Source organism: Rhincodon typus, chromosome 47, assembly GCF_021869965.1.
Source record: "Rhincodon typus isolate 14 chromosome 47, sRhiTyp1.1, whole genome shotgun sequence".
In the NCBI taxonomy this organism is placed as follows: domain Eukaryota; kingdom Metazoa; phylum Chordata; class Chondrichthyes; order Orectolobiformes; family Rhincodontidae; genus Rhincodon; species Rhincodon typus.
The window spans coordinates 7484485-7505033 of record NC_063378.1 but is presented as its reverse complement, the minus strand read 5'-3'; the positions used below and the strand labels follow the sequence as shown (position 1 = coordinate 7505033).

Below are 20549 nucleotides of genomic sequence, written 5' to 3'. Positions count from 1 at the left end.
ACTTAATTTTATGTAGGGGTGGAATAAAAAAAAATTCCTGAGGGATCTGGCTTATTTTGTTCAAGTGAGAAACAAGCTGAGGTGGTTTTAATCTGAGGGAAAGTCAGAAGAAAAGACCGGTTTGGATATTAGCCCCATAAAAATTAGACAGTGCTGTTGATAGGAAAATATTTATCGGAGGTTGGTCTTGATTTTAATCTGTAGGTGATAAAGTAAGGAAGGGGTTAATAAACTCAGGACATAGCCATTGAAAAGATTAAGGGGTAGAATAGGGCACTACAATTCAAGGTTAAAGTGGAATAAACAAAGTGCCTGATCTCAGGAAGGTATGGGTAAAACTAAGAGTGATGGGAAGGATACTGGAGAGGGAATGGCAATGTCAGAGCAGAGGACAACTGAGGTAAGGTCATGGGAGATTTACAATGGAAACCAGAAAGTAATTGCTAGGTCAGTGGGCTTTTTGCAACTTGAGGCGAGGAAGATTTCACTGGTCAGTCACGTCAATGCTGTCAGCGGGGCATAGATGAGTTCCTCATAGCGATACCTTTAAAGGACTATGATGACTCTGATGAGAAATGTGGACAAATTGTCTGAGATGTCCAGTGAGGTTTTTCCAAATGTTGGGCATAACAAACTGCTTTCTCCCCCACAGAGTTCCAGCTGTCAAGACAAGATTCCCACTTGGCAGCAGTGAGATGGGTATTATTGTGGCCTTGTTGATAGGACATCACACCTCATTAATTTACAGTTTCCTATCCTGCCACCCATTGCAAGGAAACTAGATGCCAAGAATTTATGGTATGAAAATCAGTGTTCATTGTTTGTGTCTTCAACCCAGGCTGCATGTGGAAGCCCAGACCACCAATGGAGTGTGCTGAGGAGACTTCCGAGAGGCTTCTGCTTCTCCCACAGTGAAGTTCCTACCTGTGAGGAAGGTGCACTTGGAGTGAGCGTAAGATCACTATCAAATTACTCTAGATGCTGAGGACCAATGATTAATGTGATGGAGTGCAAGGCTGTTCACATATCCAGTATACTATGAGACAGTTGGACCTGCCTATCCATGGCAGCTGCCATTCTGTCACTGGATGCAGTCAGATGATTGTATTCTTTGGTCTGCATGACAACATTTGCAGCTTTTGGGTTATGAGGGCCATTATGTTGGACAGCTGACAATTTCTCAAGGACACTGAATGGGCACCTGTGAAATGGGACCCACATCCATGGATGTTGTCATTAAACAATGGCCAGACACTCAAAATTGGCATGGCACCTCTTCGATCCACTTCCAGGACACTTTAAGCTGCACTACAGGGCACATTGATGTCTGTCATTTCACCGGAGCTATTTGTGTGCAGGAAAAGACACCCAGTCTCAGATTGGGCTGGGGTGCATCTCAGCTCTGATCACTTGCTCTTTTAGCGCTCACTGACTTAGCACCACAGCATCTTGGCTTTGCTTCTTCATGCACATTCAAAGGCAGGCATCTTGGCTTGCTGGTGAGCAGCTCTTGTTCAATGGGGGAAACATCTTGCTGTATGCTGTAACCTACATCAAACTCACCTGCATCATGTGCCAGCAGCTTTTACACAGTAAATTCTCTGCCAGGGCTGCAAGCGAATGGCTGTGTCTCAGAGGAGTAGCCCTCCCTGATATGGAGGCATTCAACAGTCAGGGGGCCCCAGCACAGTCATTCAAGGTCAGACTCCTAGGTAACATCCTTGGGCTTGACCACTGTTGGTGGCCCGAACTTTGTTATTATTTTGCCAGAATAAAAAGTGACATGCAAGTTTACTGAAGCGACAGGCTATGGTTGTGATGGTGATACCAAAGGCCATTGATCTGTGTCGTTGGATCAAAATCCTGGAATTACCTCTAAGGGCTTTGCATATCAACATACAGCCAGCGGACGCTGTGGCTTCAAGATAGCAGCTCACTATCGCCTTTTCAAAGTCAAGTAGGCAATCAGTGCAGGCCAGCAATGCCTTCTTCCCAGAAAGTAATGATAAAAGGACAAAATAATTCACATTGTGGATATTCTACTGCAGGAGGAAATTTCAGTACCCATGAAGTCAAGATGATCATAGATGGGCATCTCCATGTGGCTGACATAACGTACAAGAGTCAGTTAACCAAGGTATGTACTCTAAGTCAAAACAGTGCACAAATGGCATTTCTTTTCAGTAGATCCCACTGCTGTTGGTGACCTCTAGATTCTTGACTGTGCTCACTGATGTCAAATTTGATTATCTGGAAGGGCTCAATGCCACATCCAATGTCCTGATGAAAATTTAAAAAGATGCCAAGTTACGCAATGTCTTCAGCAAGTCTGCAGGTGGAGTGCTATCTGATATACCTAGTTGAGGCTAGGGGGTGCTTCAGCAAACCTGCAGATAGACTGCTATGCTGATACAACAGGACAAGGCCAGATAGCTTTGTATTTTTCTGGATGTAACTTTCACTGATGTCACTCCAGTCTTCTTCACTGATTGCTGTCATGTACAAGAATACCAGAGAATTACAGGATATCATGGCACAGTGCAGTAAATTGTTGACCCCAGAACGCATATGGAAGTGTGAAGGAATTGCAAAGATTGGTAAACCGTGAAAACCTTCCTTGAATGCCTAATGCACTGGTGATTCCATGAAGGTGGACATGAAGAACTTCATTCTCAAAAGGGAAATCGTGACAGAAAATGTCCCATTTCCAGAAAAAGAATACGGAATTTGCTACAATAGCTGAAAAGGAGCAAATGTCAAGGATTGTTTTCCAAGAGGTATTGAGCCAGGCGGTAGCATTTTTGAGTGAAATTAATGGACACTTGGGCTTATCCAACTTTATTTTTACACTGTCACAGTACACATGTGAACAACAACTCCAACTCCATTATTGAAATGTTTTGTAAGACAGTTGTTTGTTATGTAATTTTTCTACCAGTATTTAGTGCCAGTCCACTCCTAAGAGCCTAGAGGATATTCTGATAAAGAATGGTAGATCTGGCAAGGTAGCTCATCCTACATTTGTAAATCTTTAGTTTGTGAAGATTACGCAGTCACTTATGAGGCATGTAAGCAGTCAGTGTGGAGCTGGAGGAACAGAGCAGGCCAGGCAAGGTGTAGGAAAGTTGACATTTCTGGCCTGAAGAAGGGTCCCAACCTGAAACGGAAATTTTCTTGCTCCTCTGATACTGCCTGCCCTGTGGTGTTCCTCCAGCTCCGCACTGTTATTTCTGACTCCAGCATTGGCAGTTCTTACTATCTCTAAGGAATCACAATGATTTTATATTTTCAGATTAAAGATCAATTTAAAGACATTGCCGTTCATTTTTCCAAAGATGAGTGGGCAGAGTTAAGTGAATGGGAAAAGACACGTTATAAGAATGTGAAGCGGAACTATGAGGCCATGCTTGCAATAGGTTTGTACAAAATCAATGTTTTGTTTTGCTTTCTATATTTGAGGCTGCCTTTCCTGACAACTTTTGACAAGTGCCAGCTCCTTTGAATATTGCATTGTCCTGTCTAGTCTTGTCTTGTGAAATGGGATTTTCCATTTTTTCATTATGACACACATTAGAACTGTTTTGAGAAGTAATTTGCAATCCTAAACTTCTGAATATCCCATTTTCTCACTGTTAAGTGACCAAGAAGATTCTGAATTTTCTGGAATGAGAAGTCAAAGTCCTGTCTGAATATTAGCAGCAATGTGATTGTAAGCAGCAGTGGAGTTGAGCCTTTGCTCATTGGACCAACATACACTTAACTTTCAACAGAAAAACTATATTTTGTGTTATGAACCAGATCAAACCCCCTCAAAATATTCTGAAGACAAATGAGATCCCAACATTTTCTTGCTTTAAAGGTAAAGGTGTTGCGTTCCAGATTCAATTCGATTGGCCAAACTGCTGGATTTAAAGCAAAACACATTTTATTCATCCACCATAGTTAAAATAGAATGAATGAAAGAAATTGGAATAACTTAATTCTATTGGAAAACTTAACATCTACTGTTTTGTTATTTTGTTACTAATAAACTGTTCCAATATAGTAACATCCCATAAACAATCCCTTGGCAAAAGGCACATTTAGAAAACAGATTGTCCCATGTGCAACTTCAGCAACAGGAAGAAAATTCCCAGCTTTTGGCTGTAACCGAGATGGAAAAATAGCTTCCACTTCTTCAAGACACCAAGAGCAACTGCTGAAGGCTAAAATTAAAAATCCTGATTTTATTAGAGCTTGACCACACCCATTCAGTCTGCTTCTGTTGTTCCATACTTTATTGGCTCTGGTAGTCTGCTCAGCAGCTCTGCCTTAAAACCCTTCCTCAAAAACAAAGGATAAAATAACCTCTTAAAACCATGGTATCATCACATACGACCAAGCATTAAACTCTTGACTGAGAAATTTACTTCCTTCTGACCAAAAGAGAAACCACCAATGACATTTCTGTTGTCACTATGATAAAGATGAGCAGAAAGCACACCAAACATTGAATCTAGGAGTTTCTGGCCCCCACACCATAATTAACTAGTACATAGAGGTGCTGATAGATTTCATCTTTTAAAATCGTTCCGAACCAAGTTAATACTTCCAGGCCAACAGTTGAATGAAAAGGATGCTGGGGTGCACACTTTCTTTCTGCCTCTCGTTTTAAGCAAGGTGCTGGAATGGGTGCCTTTCATTTTCACTTCCCTGAGAGGACAGATTTCAACCAACGCCGCAACACAATCGACATAAACTGATTTCTAATTGATATCAGTAGTTTTAAATGACAGTGAAACACTGTAATTTATAATGTGAAATAATGGTGTTTGTAGAAAGCACAAAAACATCTTAAACCTTTGATACCATTAGTTTGCAAATATCTCTTTCTACATGCTGCTGACTGAACTGTGGATTATTTGCAGCATTTACTGTTACTTCAGGCTCATGTGCTGTCCATGTTTATTTTTCTTTAACGTGCTGCCTGTGTGTTTTCCTTCATTGTAGTAAACCCATTAACTTATATTTTTTAAAATTCTGACTCAAGATCAGAAGCAATCACTTGGTAATAAAGGAGGTAACCTCTGCATCTCAGGTGCATTTCTTTTCCTTTTATGCTGAGGCATCACAAATATGCTGCTTTCATTTTGACGGCAACTGGGGAGTGGGGAGGCATTGGCCTTAGTGGTATTATCATTGGACTGTTAATCCAGAGACCCAGGTAATGTTCTGGCGACCTGGGTTCGAATCCTGCCACAGCAGATGGTGGAATTTGAATTCAATAAAGAGTCTGGAATTAAGAGTTTAATGATGACCATGAATCCATTTTCGATTGTTAGAAAAACCCATGTGATTCACTAATGTCCTTTAGGGAAGGAAACTGCCATCCTTACCTGGTCTGGTCTAGCCTGGCCTACATGTGACTCCAGACCCACAGTAATGTGGTTGACTCATAAGTGCCCTCTGGGCAATTAGGGATGGGCAATAAATGCTAGCCTAGCCAGTGATGCCCTCATCCTATGAATGAATTTTAAAAAATAGGTCCAGTTTGCATCAGTCACACACCAGAAGGGAAAGACAATTTTAAAGGCTGCTGGATATTTATTGATCTGGTGCTGTGTTTCAAGCACTCTAGCATAATATGACATCTTCTTTTAACTTGATTAATTGGAGCTGGATGAATTTTGGGTGCCATTAATGGAAGGAAGCCAGGTGTACGGCTCTTATCTGATATTCTGAAATGGTTGCATTTGACAGGTTTCTTCTTTCACTCTAATAAATGAATATAAATACTGTAAATTATCAGTGATTGCAATATTTTAATTTTTACAGGATTGAATGTACCAAAGCCAGCATTCATGTCTAGACATGGCAGGGGTAGTCAATCTTGTGTGTATGAATCTAGTGATTCAGATGAAGATTGGACTCCTAAATGTCTTGTGAAAAACCCACCACGTAAGTTCAGTTTTTTTCTTTGTTAAAAATCTGAAATAGTTTTATTTAGTATGAGCCGTGAGCAAGTTAGAGGTAGCCACTTTAACTTTTGGAGAACTGGAAAGACAAGTAAATTGAATATATTGAATATTTTTCTTGACGTATGTATATGCATGTACTTTTAGAATTAATGCAAATTTGCTTCTTAGCCACATCACATTTGATTCTACTTTGAAAATGCTAAGAATTGTCAATGTTGCTAATGGAAAAAAACTAAACTTCAATTTTAGAATATCTAAAATAACATTGAAATTCTTTTAAAGAGGTGAGAACCTTTAAGCCACCTTTCAAGAATGATGGAATCAAGAAGACAAAGAAAGAGAACAGCAAAAAGGTAATTTGGTCTGCACAGAATTCTTATCAGATTAATCTGTCAACTCAGAAACAAGCTACTGGATATTAACTGCAACCGTGTCAGCATCTGAAAGATATATTGATCCAGAGTTCCACCGAAATCATTATCTAGTCTTTCTCCTTCCAACTCAAATTGACCTACTACACACTTGAATATTTTCTGTGTTGATCTCAGATTTCCAGCTTCAGTGTTCCCTTTTATTCCTGGTGGTATTTCTGCCCAAAGTTACTGCTGCCGTGATTCTGTTCATATTTCTAATTCTATTTTCCACTTGCAGACTTGTCATTAATGAATTTCATGAACTGGTGAAATTATAAATTAGCTCCTCTTGATGTTGTTCATGGATAAATGTACACTCAGAACTCAAAATTTGCAAATAACAGCAGATTGAAATAGCTACAATTTATTAGGAAGGTGAACTTTACCTAAGTTTCAAAAATGGGGAATTCCTAAAATATGTGTCCAATTCTAAACTAGAGAGAGAGAATACATTTCTCAAATGAGTGATTGGGAACTTTGCTTTATTAAGTATGGTACAAGAACAAATGGCAAGGAAAACAAACAAATACCTTGCCTTTGACATAATCTGTTTGGTGACGAATATGAAGCAGCTATTCTTGAACTCAAAAACTGAGAGTTACAATGTTTAAAAATCACAATCTACATTTCAGATTGAGAAAGTACAATTAGCGATTGCATCCCATTTACAGGAGGATAAAGATTCAGGTTACAGGAGCTTCAATGAGGATGCTGCCTCAGCTATGGAAGAGACCGTTTCAGTTAAAAAGATCAACAGAGAAACTGCGATGAGTGAATGTGAGGCTCAACAAGAATCCATTAAAGGTATATGTCCAGGAATAAAGGAATTTCAGGAAAATCTGTTGATTTTGAATTTTAGTTTATTTTTACATTTTAATGAGGAAATGTTTTCATTGGCAATGTGTCTACTCCAGCACTGATTCGTCAAATTAACTCAGTGTCTTATAAATATCTGCAGGTTCTGACCTTGAAACTGAACATACCCCTTCTACAAAGCAAAAAACAAACTTGTTGATTTTTTTCAGGTATTGTTCAGATCTTTCTGATTTCTTTTACAGTTGTCTGTACTGGAAAGATGTTGGAATCTTCAACTGAGGAAACGTGCAATAAAAAGGAAGAGAGAAGATACAGTTTGAGAAATAAAGAGAGAAAGGTTTACACTGAAGAAAGAGAACTTTGTGATGAAGATTTTCTGTGTACGTGAAAAGTGTCTTAGCCAGTTGTTCAGAAAGAAATTATTGGGAGGGTTGGTACAATGACCTGAGTTTTGGGAAACCAGATCATTGCTCCGGTAATATGGCCTGGCAAAGGAAAAGCCCTGTGTTTGCCCAGAAACACGCACTTATGTTTCCATATCACTAACTACAAATGATCACAAAAATGCTACCAAAACATTGGTTTGAAATTTTATGCTTAAGTATCTTTATTCACAGGCTTAAAGTGATGTTTTATGAGTGTAAATGGGAGTCCCATGACTTGTATTCATTTATGAGATGTGGGAGTCACAGGTCACAGCATTCCTAGTTGCCCTGGAGAAGGTGATTATGATCTGCTGATTGGAATCGCTATATTTGGTGTAGGTGAAACCTTAGTTCTTTTAGGGTGAGAGCTCCAGAATTTCAATGCAGTAACACTGAAGGAATAGTGCTGTATTTACATGTCAGGATAGTGAGTGCTTGGAGGGGAAGATGCAGGTGGTGGTTTTCTCCTGTGTATGCTGTTTTGTCCTTCCAGAAAGACTTAATCATGGGTTTGGAAGATGATGTTAAAGGAGCCATGGTGCATCTTAGAGATGGCACACATTGCAGCACCTGGATGCCAGTGGTGGAGGGAGTGATTATAGTGATCATCAAATGGGCTGCTTTGTCCTGGATAGTGTCAAGCTTCTTGGGTGTTCTTGGAGCTGCGCACATCAGGCAAATAGGGAGTATACTGTTGCACTGCTGGCTAATACCTTGCAAATGTCTTTCCAAAGTCAAAGAGTGAATTACTCTAGAAGATCTTAAGATATAGGAACAGAAATGTGTCATTCAATATACAGACTCTGCCCCACAATTTGATCATGGCTGATATGTTTCTCAACCGCATTGTCGTGCCTTCTCCCCTTAACCTTTGATCCCCTAACAAATAAAGAATCTATCTATCGCTGTCTCAAATACATTTGGCACCCACAGCTCTCTGTGACAATGGCTTCCACACATTAATCACCCTGTCTGCTACTAGTGGAAACATTTTCTCCACATCCAATCTGCCCAGGTTTCTCAGTGTTTTGTAAGTTTTAATCATTCTTGTAAATCTCATCTGGACCCCTCCAAGGCCAGGACATCCTTCCTTGGATACAGATGCCCAGAACTGCTCACAGTATTCTAAATATGGTCCGACCAGAGCCTTATACAGCCTCAGCAGTTACATCTCTGATGTCGTATTCCAGCTGTCTTGAAATGAATGCCAGCAATCTATTTGCCCTACTGACTGCCAACTGAACCTGCATGTTGACTTGAAGAAAATACTGAATGAGGACTCCCACGTTAGTTTGTGCTTCAGATTTCTAAAAATTCTGCCAAGAGAAGAGTCAATTATATCTGTCTTGTACTCCAATCTCTGGAGGTAATAGGCAAACTGTGGTCAAAGACAAAACTAGAAACTGCGTGCCAAATACCATGCGTAGCCAAAACCAGTACCATGAATTTCTCAGCTATCCAGCCAGAGGTTAACAATACTGAGTGTCATCAACATTTTTTAAAAATCTTAAACTCACCATGAGAAATTCCATCTTCTTCAAGGATATAATTTCTGATTTCCCTCAATAACCCCTCAATTCAGAAGGGTGGTTCGTGTGTGGAATGAACTTCCTGTGGAAGTGGTGGATGTGTGCACAAGCACAATATTTAAAAGACACTTGAATGAGTACATGAATAGGAAAGGTTTGGAGGGATATGGGCCAGGACCAGACAGGTGGGACTAGTTTTGTTTGGAATTATATTCAGCATGGACTGGTTGGACTGAAGGGTCTGTCCCTGTGCTGTATGACTTTGACTGCTTGGCTCTCAACTGCTCAAGAAGTTGCTGGAAAAGCACATTTCTACCTCTCCAGCTGCTATGAGAAAATAACTGCTCATCAGCTTTTCACTGTTCCAAAGTGCCAGCGTCACAAAGCGAGGAACCAAGCCTTCAGTTGCAGTAAGCTGACACAGTTCCCTAGCTGTACAGTGGAAATATTGCTCCAGTGTTTTTTTGAGGCTTTCAGCAGCAAACATAGCAACTGTTTGTGGGGCTTCTCAGAGCCTCAGCTACATAGAGTTAACATTAGCATTATCACTGAACAGAGCAATGAACTGTGTGTTCCTTCTTCAGCTACATAGTTAAAAAAACATTTGCATGGACTCCTGTTTCTGATGCTATGCACCAATTCTTAGAAAATAGGAGCAAGAAAGAGTGGACCATTTGGCCCTTTGAGCCTGCCTTGAATTCATTATGATCATAACTGATCATTCAACTCGATTCCCTGTTCCTGCTTTTCCCCTTTATCCTTTGATCTCTTTAACCCCAAGTGCTATACCAAATTATCCTTCAAAATTATACAATGTTTTAGCCTCAGCTGCCTTATTTGTTTAGCAGATTCCACACTCTGTCGGTGTAGTCATGTGAGCAAGCTTTTCCCAGCAAAGTCCTTGTCCAATGATTGGCGTTCTTTTGAAAAAAGCTTTAAGCAATCTTAGTGCATTTCTGATCTGCCATTCTGTGTGCTTGTGTTGGAATTGCTGGACGTACTGGGAGTTGTATTCCTGAGCCAGATCTGAAAAACCCACAGAAAAATCCAGCAGTATAGATTTTCTCAAAATTTGCAGAATTTTCTTGCTTCATTTTCATAATCTTAGTAAGTGTAGCCTGGCTGGGAGATAATGTCAGTTTCCTGCTTTGTTACTGTTCCTTGAAATCTGTGTTGCCCTTGTGACGTGAATAAACTGAACATGTTTTAAAGAGCAAACACTTGTTTACAACACAGTGGGGTAAAATCCTTCTGATACTCTAATGTTTTCATAAAGAGAAGTTGCTTTAGAGACTTTCTCCATTTGATGTATCATAGAACTATCATTCTTGTATGTACAGATCAAATTGCAATGAAGATCATACCTGTGATGGATTATATTTTCTCTGTGCAGGCCCTGTCACCTTCATAAATATCGTAAAAAAATCATAAAAACTGAAATCCTGATCCATCTTTAATTTTATATGTTGCAACAGTTTGTGAAGACTGCGAGACATTTTTTGTTGAAGAGTGCCCTGTGCATGGTCCTCCAGTGTTCATAAAGGACACAGTTGTCGAATTCAATCGACCAGAACGAGCACGTTTAACCCTTCCAGAGGGCCTCAATATTGCAATATCAAAAATTAGAAAGGCTGGTCTTGGTGTGTGGAATGAAGGAAAGATTATTCCTAAAGGAGTTCATTTTGGACCCTATGAAGGAGTCACATCAAATGAAGAATCAGCTGCTGTCAGTGGCTATTCATGGGTGGTGAGTGCCTGCCATCATCAAGTTTCTTGCATTTTTTTGAAGAAGCTCAGGACTCATTTGAGCATATGTGTGAAAAGTCATTTAAGGTTTCAGTTTCTGGTTGCTTCTCTAGTCCTGATAATGATTAGACAGCAAGGAAATCAAATTTGACACTAAGTAACATCCGTATGGCACTATTATGAAATCAACACCCTTTAAAGAAAATAAACATCATTAGATATAGGAACATAATGGGCCATTCAGCCCATTGACTCTGCTCCACCATTCGATCATGGCTGAATATATTTCTCAACTTCATTCTCCTGCCTTCTATTATAATCTTTGATTCCCTTACTAATAAAGAACCTGCTTATCTCTTTCAAATACACTCAATGCCTTGGCCTCTCCAGCCTTCTCTGGCAAAGTTCCACAGATTAACCATCCTCTTGCTGAGAAATTCCTCTTTATCTCAGTTCTAATGGGACGTCTCTTCAGGTTGTGCCCTCGAGTCTTAGTTCTTTCCTCCTAGTGGAAACATCTCCCATGCCCACTCTATCCAGGCCTCTCTGTTTTCTTTAAGTTTCAATCAGATCCCTCCTTATTCTTCTAAACTCCACTGAGTACTGACTCAGGGTCCTCAAGCCATACCTTATAAGACAAGCCCTTCATCCCCAAGATCATTTTTGTGATCCTTTTCTGGACCCCTTCCAAGCTAGCACCCTGTCCCTGCACCTGTTGTGTCATCTGCAGTCTTAGCAACAAAGCCCTCAATTCCTTTGTCCATATTATTAATATATAATGTGAATAGTTGTGATTCCAACACTTACCCCTGTGGAGCTCCATTAGTCACCAGTGCCATTCTGAAAAATACCCCTTTATCTCCACTTTCTGCCTTCTGACAATATAAAAGGTATACATGTTTATAAACAAGACACTTTTCATCACAATATGTTCAGGTTAACACTGCCCTTTACACAAATGATATGCCAATGTTGTGAGAAAACTCATGATCTTCCAACAGAAAAAATTCTCCACAAAGACCAAATCAGGATCCCAGACTCTAAACTTTCTCTGAAAACTCTGAAATCCTTTGTTCTCAAACTACAGCCTCTCTGGCAAACCCTTCCTCACCAGAATTCATTCCAACCATCTATTATTCTTCCCCTTATCCCTCTTCTTCTCACTTAGAGTCATAGAGATATACAGCATTGAAACAGACTCTTCGGTCTAGATATCCTAAATAAATCTAGTCCCATTTGCCAGCATTTGGCCCATATCGCTCTAAATCCTTCCTGTTCATATACCCATCCAGATTCCTTTTAAATGTTGTAATTGTACCAGCCTCTGCTACTTCTTCTGGAAGCTTGTTCCATACACGCACCACCCTCTACGTGAAAAAGTTGCCCCTAAGGTCCCTTTGAAATCTTTCCTTCTCACCTTAAACCTAAGTTGACCCTAAGTTTTGGACTTATCCACCCCAGGGAAAAGACCTTGTCTATTTACCCTATCGATGCCCCTCATGATTTTATAAACCTCTATAAGGTCACCTCTCAGCTTCTGATGCTCCAGGGAAAATAACCTTAGCCCATTCAGTGTCTCCCTATAGCTCAAACCCTCCAACCCTGGCAACATCCTTGTAAATCTTTTCTGAACCTTTTTACAACAGCTTTCCCTTAGCAGGGAGACCAGAATTGCATGCAGTATTATGAAAGTGGCCTAAACAATGTCCTGTACTGCTGCAACATGACCTCCCAACTCCTATGCTTAATGCACTGTCCAATAAAGGCAAGCGTACCAAATGCCTTCCTCACTATCCTATCTACCTGCGACTTCAATTTCAAAGAACAATGAACCTGCACTCCACAGTTTCTTTGTTCGGCAACATTCCCCAGAACCATACCATTAAGTATATAAGTCCTGCCCTGATTTGCCTTTCCAAAATGCAGCACCTCACATTTATTTAAATTAAACTCCACCTGCCACTCCTCAGCCCATTGGCTCATCTGATCAAGATCCTTTGTACTCTGAGGTAACCTTCTTCGCTGTTCACTACACCTTCAATTTTGGTGTTATCTGTAAACTTACTTACCATACCTCCTATGTTCACATCCAAATCATTTCTATAAATGACAAAAAGCAGTGTACCCAGCACCGATCCTAATGCCACTGGTCTGAGGCCTCCAGTGTGAAAAGCAACCGTCCACCACCACCCTCTGTTTCCTACTTTCGAGCCGGTTCTGTATCCAAAGATCTTGCTCTCCCTCTATTCTGTGTGATCTGACCTTGCTAACCAGTCTGCCACTTCTCATTTGACTACTCCGGCCTTCTCTCCCTTTTCTCATTCTCACCTCAACTGAGTTTATATTTTTTCTGTTCCTTTCCTTCTTTCTCACAGGCACATAGGAACAAGAGTAAGCCGTTACTCCTATCAAGCCTGGTCGGTCATTGAATATGACCACAGCAGATCAGACACTCAAGTGCATTTTACCCAAATAATTTCATTAATGCTTTACACCATTAATAATTGAAAAATTTATCAACATCTACTTGAAATATACTCAAGAACTGAGCTTCCATCGCCATCTGGGGGAGAGAATTCAAATACTGACAACCCTCAGTTAAAAATTCTCATTTCAATGCATGGAGTTTTATATGAAACTAACATTCTCCATTGGCAAATTGGCCAATTAGGCAGCAATATGTCAGTACCATGAGATTTATGACTGAGAAATGCAGAGTAGGCTAGGAGTAGGAGGGAACTGGAAGAGATGACGACATGACAAATACCAAAGGCAGTTAGAATTAGTTTGGGATTCTTTCCTGACTGTTCAAATTTCCTTGAAACTATTTACCACTTTGTGAGTTTGTAGTTTATATGGAGCTCTGGATTCACTGACACAAAGCTATAATCACAAAAGATAAAGGAGGGTATTGTTAAGTTTTTATTAAACTGTGAAGCCACTGCACTCAGCTCTTGTAAAACTAGATCATTGGCTTAAAAGAAGATATACTTGATTCCTTAACTTTTAACAATCTAATTGCTTTGTCAAAATACTTTTCTTCAGATCAGTAAAGGAAAGCAAGATTTTGAATACATTGATGCAAAGGATGAATCTAAATCAAATTGGATGAGGTAAGGAAAGACTGATATAATAATGTGACGATTTGAGCACTTCGTTCTCAGCCAATTTCTCCTACCCTGAAGCAGCACATACAACTGTTATAATCTCACCTAATGTTACTGATGGTCAAGTCAGATCCCAGTCTGATATCCGGCATGCTAGATCATATTTTGTTTTGGTTTTAGCAAGATGGTTTCTCACTGAAACATAAACACACAATGTTGCAGATTTGGTTTTAGTAGTAAAAATAATGATGACAAAATAGAGTAAACCAATGCTTTTATCAATGTCACAAACTTCTAAAACTTCAAACACAGTGAAAGTATGATCATTCAATGCAAAGCACTCCCTTACAAACCCCACCCCCAAAAAAAAACCCTTGAAAGTAACCAGAAGCATCCCTTGTGCAGTGCTCACACCAAAGAAAAATTTCCTAACATCTCAATATGCTTAATTTATCTGTGAGTTCAACTCCCAGTCTGGAAAAGCTGATAACCATTCCCTGGAACTTTCACATGCCTCAGATTATTTATTCTTAGTTTAAAATAACCTCTTCAGGGATTTATCCAAATATTTTTTGTCTGGAAATTTCAATAAATTTCTTACACGAAGGTAGTCTATTTGGATGTTTCTTCTCTCCTCCTCTGCTACACTGTTTTGTACAAGTATCTTCAGCCAAGGACTTATGACTCGAGATCTACTTATAAATCAGTTATCAAACCCTTCAGACAGGCAAGAATAATCAATATGTTACCAATTCAAAATCCAACCTTGAAATAAATTATATTAAAAATATACATAAATAACGCAGTGAACATCACAAAGTCTATCCATACCTCCAGAAAGTTGCAACACTTGGGGGTACTTGTGCACAAAACACAGGATGCAGCAGGTCATCGGGAAGGCTAATGGAATGTTGGCCCTTATTTCAAGGGGATTGGTGCATCAGATTAGGGAAGTTTTACTGCAACTGTACAAGGTGCTGGTGAGACCGCATCTGGAAGACTGTGAGTAGTTTTGGATCTCTTATTTAAGAGAATATCTCATTTCGTTGGAGGCAATTCAGCGAAGGTTCACGTTAATGATCCCTGGCATGGAGAAATTGTCTCATGAGCAAAGTCTAAACAGATTGGGACTCTACTCGTTGGAGTTTAGGGGAATGAGAGGTGACCTCATTGAAATGTATATAATTCTTAAGGGGCTTGACGAGGTAAATGCTGAGAGGGTGTTTCCCCCCACGAGAGAGTCTAGGACCAGAGGGCATAGTCTCAGAATAAAGGTTTGCCAAATTAAGATTGAAATAGGCAGGAACTTCTCTCAGAGGGTTATGGGTCTTTGGAACCCCTTCACAGAGAGCTGAGGAGGCAGAGTCCTTGTGGATTTTTAATGGTGAGATAGACATACGGATTCCAGATCCAAAGGAGAATCAAAGGTTGCAGGGAAACAGCATGAAAGTGAACGTGTGGAGTGTTGGATCAGCCATGATCCTATTGAATAGCAGAGCAGGCTCAGGGGGTAGAATGATCTATTTCTTATGGTGGTGTGGTGAGCCAAATGGACTGATTTTCCCAGCCCACCCTCTGACCTACAGGCTCTCCCTCCTTTCTGTGCACACCTAGCTTATAGCTTGGTGCCACTGGATGTTCTGCCCAACAGTCAAGAACTCCTCTCAATCCAGCTGGCTGTGACCTATTTTAATGTCAGCCAAGATCCATTTTTGTGCAGATTTCCTAACAGCTATAGTTGTGCATTACAGGCCCAAGATCTTTTGAATTACAGAATTTGCAAAGCTCAAAGAATTTCATGGGTCAGTGTGACAGATAACAAGGAAAAATTGCAAATAAATGTCCTTGTACCTTGACACAAGTTTGATATACTGACTAACAAAAGCTTTGGTCCAAACATTTGGGTGTTTTCTGGAAGAGGAATTGAAGTAGATTGATGAGAAAACTCAGAAACCCATATTTTTGGGTAAATCTACCCTCTCTTCTAAAATTTCTCCCTCCCCATCTCCTTTGAAATGTTGAGGCAATTACCTTGTACAGTACGCATTGTGTGCATTGAAATTTTGCAATGGATAGAGGCATGTCCTGTTATTTTGACACATTTTTGGTCTGCTTCTCCATCGATGTTCATGCAACAATTTGAACTGACTTTTGGCCAGTTAAGTATTTACTTGTTATGTTCCAGATTTGTTAACTGTGCCAGAAAAGAAGAGGAACAGAACCTTGTAGCCTTTCAGCACCACGGCAAAATTTATTACAGGACCTGCAAGCCTGTCCCCCCTCGGTGTGAGCTCCTGGTCTGGTATGGTGATGAATACGCCAAGGAGCTTGGAATCAAATGGACGGCAATGTGGACAATGAAACAAAATCCAAAAGGTAAGGATTCTGACCAAAATTGAGAACTTCAGAAAATTGGCCATTTTCTAGATGTTGGTGTGTTCGCCAAGCTGAGAGGTTTGATAGCAGATGTTTTGTCCCCTTACTCGGTGACATCCTCAGTGCTGTGGAGCCTCCTGTGAAGTGCTTTTGTCTTGTGCCGGTTTGAATTTATATGGTCTGGTTTTTGCTGCTTCCGGTAGGTGCTGGTTCTGCAGCACACCCGATCTGCAGAAGGAAGAAGAAGAACACCTCTACAAGGTCTTTACCAGGAATGGATACCCCCCAGCTTCATCCACAGATGCTGACCCAACAGACAACACAACCAGGGCACACCAAAACCCGAAACAATAACCACCATACCACATATATAAAAACAAACCTCAGAACTGGCAGCCAGACTACTCAGACTGCTAGGAATCATGACAGCACACAAACCGGCAGCCACACTAAGACAGCAACTACCAGGATTAAAGACCCAATGGATACCATGGACAGGACGAATGAGGTTTACAAGGTACCATGTGGAGACCGCACAAACCACAACATGGGACAGACAGACAACTAGCAACCCGCATCCACGAACACCAGCTAGCAACTAAACGACATGACCAGTTGTCTTTGGTTTCAATACACACGGACGAGAAAAACCACACTTTCAACTGGGACAACACTACTACCATAGAACAAGCCAAACAGAGGACAGCCAGGGAATTCTTGGAAGCTTGACATTCATCCACGGACTCCATCAGCAAACACATGGAATTAGACCCGATATACCGACGATTATAACGCAGAGCTGGAACCAGCATCTATCGGAAGCAGCAAAAACCAGGCCATGTAGATTCGAACCGACACAAGACAACACTGCTTCACAGCACTGAGGATGTCACCTAGTAAGGGGACGAAATGTCTGCTATCAACCTTCCTAGCTCTGCGAACGCACCAACATCTACAATCAGCACCTGAGCTACAAATCTTCACTCAAACCTTGGCTATTTTCTTCCTGTTTTAATATCAGCATTGTTTGATAAAGTGCCACGTAATAGACTTGTTAGTTGAATTGAAATTTTTTAAAAATTCATTTGTGGGATGAGGGCATCGCAGGCTAGGCAGCATTTATTGCCCATCCCTAATTGCCCAGCGGGCAGATAAGAGTCAACCACATTGCTGTGGGTCTGGAGTCACATGTAAGCCAGATCAGGTAAGGGTGGCAGTTTCCTTCCCTAAAGGGCATTAGTGAACCAGATGGTTTTTTTTTGACAATTGACAACGGATTCATGGTCATCATTAGATTCTTAATTCCAGATATTTATTGAATTCAAATTCCACCATCATGGGATTCAAACCCAGGTCCCCAGAACATTACCTGGGCCTCTGGGTTAACAGTCCAACGATAATACCACTAGGCCATCACCTCCCCTTTGTGATTAAAGGAGGAGTGGCAGCATGGATATGAAATAAGTTTAAGAGTCAGGAAGTAAAGAATAATTCTGCGTGGAATGTCTGTTTATCAAACAGTTATAATCTAGTTCATCCTAGTGGACAGTGTTAGGACTCCTGCTGATTCTGCTATAAGTTAATGACCTGTATTTGGTTACGTGACAGTGTGCAGCCGACACCAAACTTGAAAATGTAGTAAATAGTTAAGAGGAGAGTAGAAGACCACAGGAAGTTGTAGATAGACAGGTACAATGGGAAGATACAGCAGATGAAATTCAGTACAGAGTAGTGTGAACAGAGATAATATAAATTCAATTGCATTGTTTTAAAAGTTGATGCTTGTAGAGGGATCTGGAGATTCACATAACTCACAAAGGTAATAGGCATTTAATGCTTTGTAAATGAAGGCACACATTACACAAATAGATAACAAGGTATAGAGCTGGATGAACACAGCAGGCCAGGCAGCATCAGAGGAGCAGGAAAGCTGATGTTTTGGGTCTGGACCCTTCTTCAGAAAACATTACACAACTTTTTTTTATTCATTCATGGGATGAGGATGTCACTGACCAGGCAGGATTTATTGCCCATCCCTAATTGCCTACAGGGTAGTTAAGAGTCAACCACATTACTGTGGGTCTGGAGTCACGTATAGGCCAGACTAGGTAAGGATAGCAGTTTCCTTCTCTAAAGGGCATTAGTGAATCAGATGGGATTTTCCCCGACAATCAGCAATGGATTCATGGTCAAGATTAGACTCTTAGGTATTTTACTGAATTCAAACTCCCCCACCTGCCATGGCGGGATTCAAACCCAGGTCCCCAGAACATTATCAACATTCACAATCCAGCGATAATACCACTACACCATTGTCTCCCCATTGTGCTTTGGAAAACCTTTATAAATGGCCTTTCTGACCTCAGCTGAAATGCTGTTTCAAATTCTGGACATCACAATTTGGAAAAATGACAAGGTGCTGAAGCATGTTCAGTGGAAATTTACCAGAATAGATTCAGGATGGGAGACTTCAGTTGTGTAAAGAGTCAAATGAAGGTGGGATTTTCACCATGTTGTGCCTTGAGAGTTTCACTGATCTTCACTAAAGGTGTTTAACTTATTGGATTTTGTGACAGAGCAGCTAAGGATAAAATATATTAACTGGCAAAAAGATAGTTCACCAGAGGACACACGTAATTGGCTGATCTTTGTGTTTATAATAGGGCATAGAGAGTGATGAAGATTAGGTTTAGCTAAATTATATTTATGCTCCAGTGGGCTGTGGTGTTCCTCTCTGGACTGGAGGAATGGTGGTATTGTTCCTCATTTCTTCTCTTGGACAGAAAAAGAAGTGAATTCGACAAGTATTCCCTTTCCTGATTCTCCTGGACGATGACATATTGACGTGTCAGTTCTCCTCAGGTGATAAGTCTTGTCATAGAATCATACAATATAGAAGAGGCCCTTTAGCCCATCAGGTCTGTACTGGCAAAGCAACTCTACGTTTATACTAGTCCCACTTTGCAGCACAAGGCCCATTGCCTTGACTGTTGTGACATTCCAATTGCTCATCCAAGTACTTTTTAAAGGTTGTGCGGTTATTCACTTCAACTGTTCTCCCAGACAGTGCATTCCAGACCCCCACCACTCTCTGGGTAAAAAAATGTTTCACTCAAAACCCCCGCTAAACTTCCTGCCTTTCACCTTTATAATGTGGCACCTTATTGTTGACCCCGTTGTTGTCTCTGAGACAAAAACTGTATACACAGTGAAGTAGGTACTGAATTCAGGAACAGTTCCCTCAAAAATCATCCTGATACTTCTAGATGAAGAAAGAGCTGCACTGTTGGATGTATTAGGGACGTCCCAAAGTTCTTTAGATATAAAAGATTGCCTTTGAAATGTAATGACTGTCACTGAGACAAAAAGAACACCTCAGTTTCCACACAAAAAATCCCACTAACAGCAATATGATAACTGATCTGACCATCTGACTGAATGTTGTTGCTCAGTGGATAAATATTGGCCTCAGCACCAGCAAAACATCCTGTTCTTCTTCGCTTGGAACCATGTGATTGCTGTCTGCTTTAATACACAGCCAGGGACCTGGTTTGAAAGGTTGACAGTGCAGCCCTCAAGCGTGCTGTTGCAGTATTAATCTGTCTTATAAGCACACATCCCTAGCACCGGACATGACCCACAAATCTGGCTCAGTAACCAGAATGCTATCTTGTGACTCAAAGCTGATAAAGGTTGTCATAAAATTCAAAAATACCGACCCCTCCACCCCCGCACATTGTTGAATTGTACTTCTAAAAGCAGCTTCTATAGGTTTCATTTACACTGACAATTTTCCTTCATTCTTCACCAGCGGGAGAAGATGATGAGTGTCATCCTTGCCCTCACTGCAATGTTGCATTTACCACTGTCAATTTTCTTCACAAGCACATCAGAAAACATCCTGGATCACGTGGTCAGGTTTCAGCAGGACACTCTACTCCATTCAGCAAAAATGATTGTATGCAGCAACAAAATCAGGAGAGATTGTTTACAGAATCCATCCAGGACAGAGAATTTATTAAATCAGATGAAAATCACTTGCAGCAACAGATCCACAAAGTAGAACGAGTGCAGACATGTCGCGACTGTGGAAAGAGTTTCACACGGTCTGGGAACCTCCATTCTCACCAACTGACTCACACAGGAGAGAGGCCGTATAAATGTACTGACTGTGGAAAGA

At 40.6% G+C, this 20549-nt stretch overlaps 1 protein-coding gene across 1 annotated transcript in view; it reads left to right on the top strand.

Annotated features, from left to right (window-relative positions):
- Window positions 1-851: 851 nt before the first annotated feature.
- Window positions 852-20549, top strand: part of LOC109915932 (histone-lysine N-methyltransferase PRDM9-like) — a 27576-nt gene continuing 7878 nt past the window's right edge. Inside the window, exons 1-10 of the mRNA XM_048620589.1 lie at window positions 852-952; window positions 2049-2137; window positions 3293-3416; window positions 5815-5937; window positions 6240-6310; window positions 7003-7174; window positions 7429-7566; window positions 10616-10887; window positions 13932-13999; window positions 16179-16369. Of these exons, the coding sequence (XP_048476546.1) occupies window positions 2078-2137; window positions 3293-3416; window positions 5815-5937; window positions 6240-6310; window positions 7003-7174; window positions 7429-7566; window positions 10616-10887; window positions 13932-13999; window positions 16179-16369 (1219 nt within the window). The 5' untranslated portion in view covers window positions 852-952; window positions 2049-2077. The remainder of the gene's footprint in view (window positions 953-2048; window positions 2138-3292; window positions 3417-5814; window positions 5938-6239; window positions 6311-7002; window positions 7175-7428; window positions 7567-10615; window positions 10888-13931; window positions 14000-16178; window positions 16370-20549) is intronic.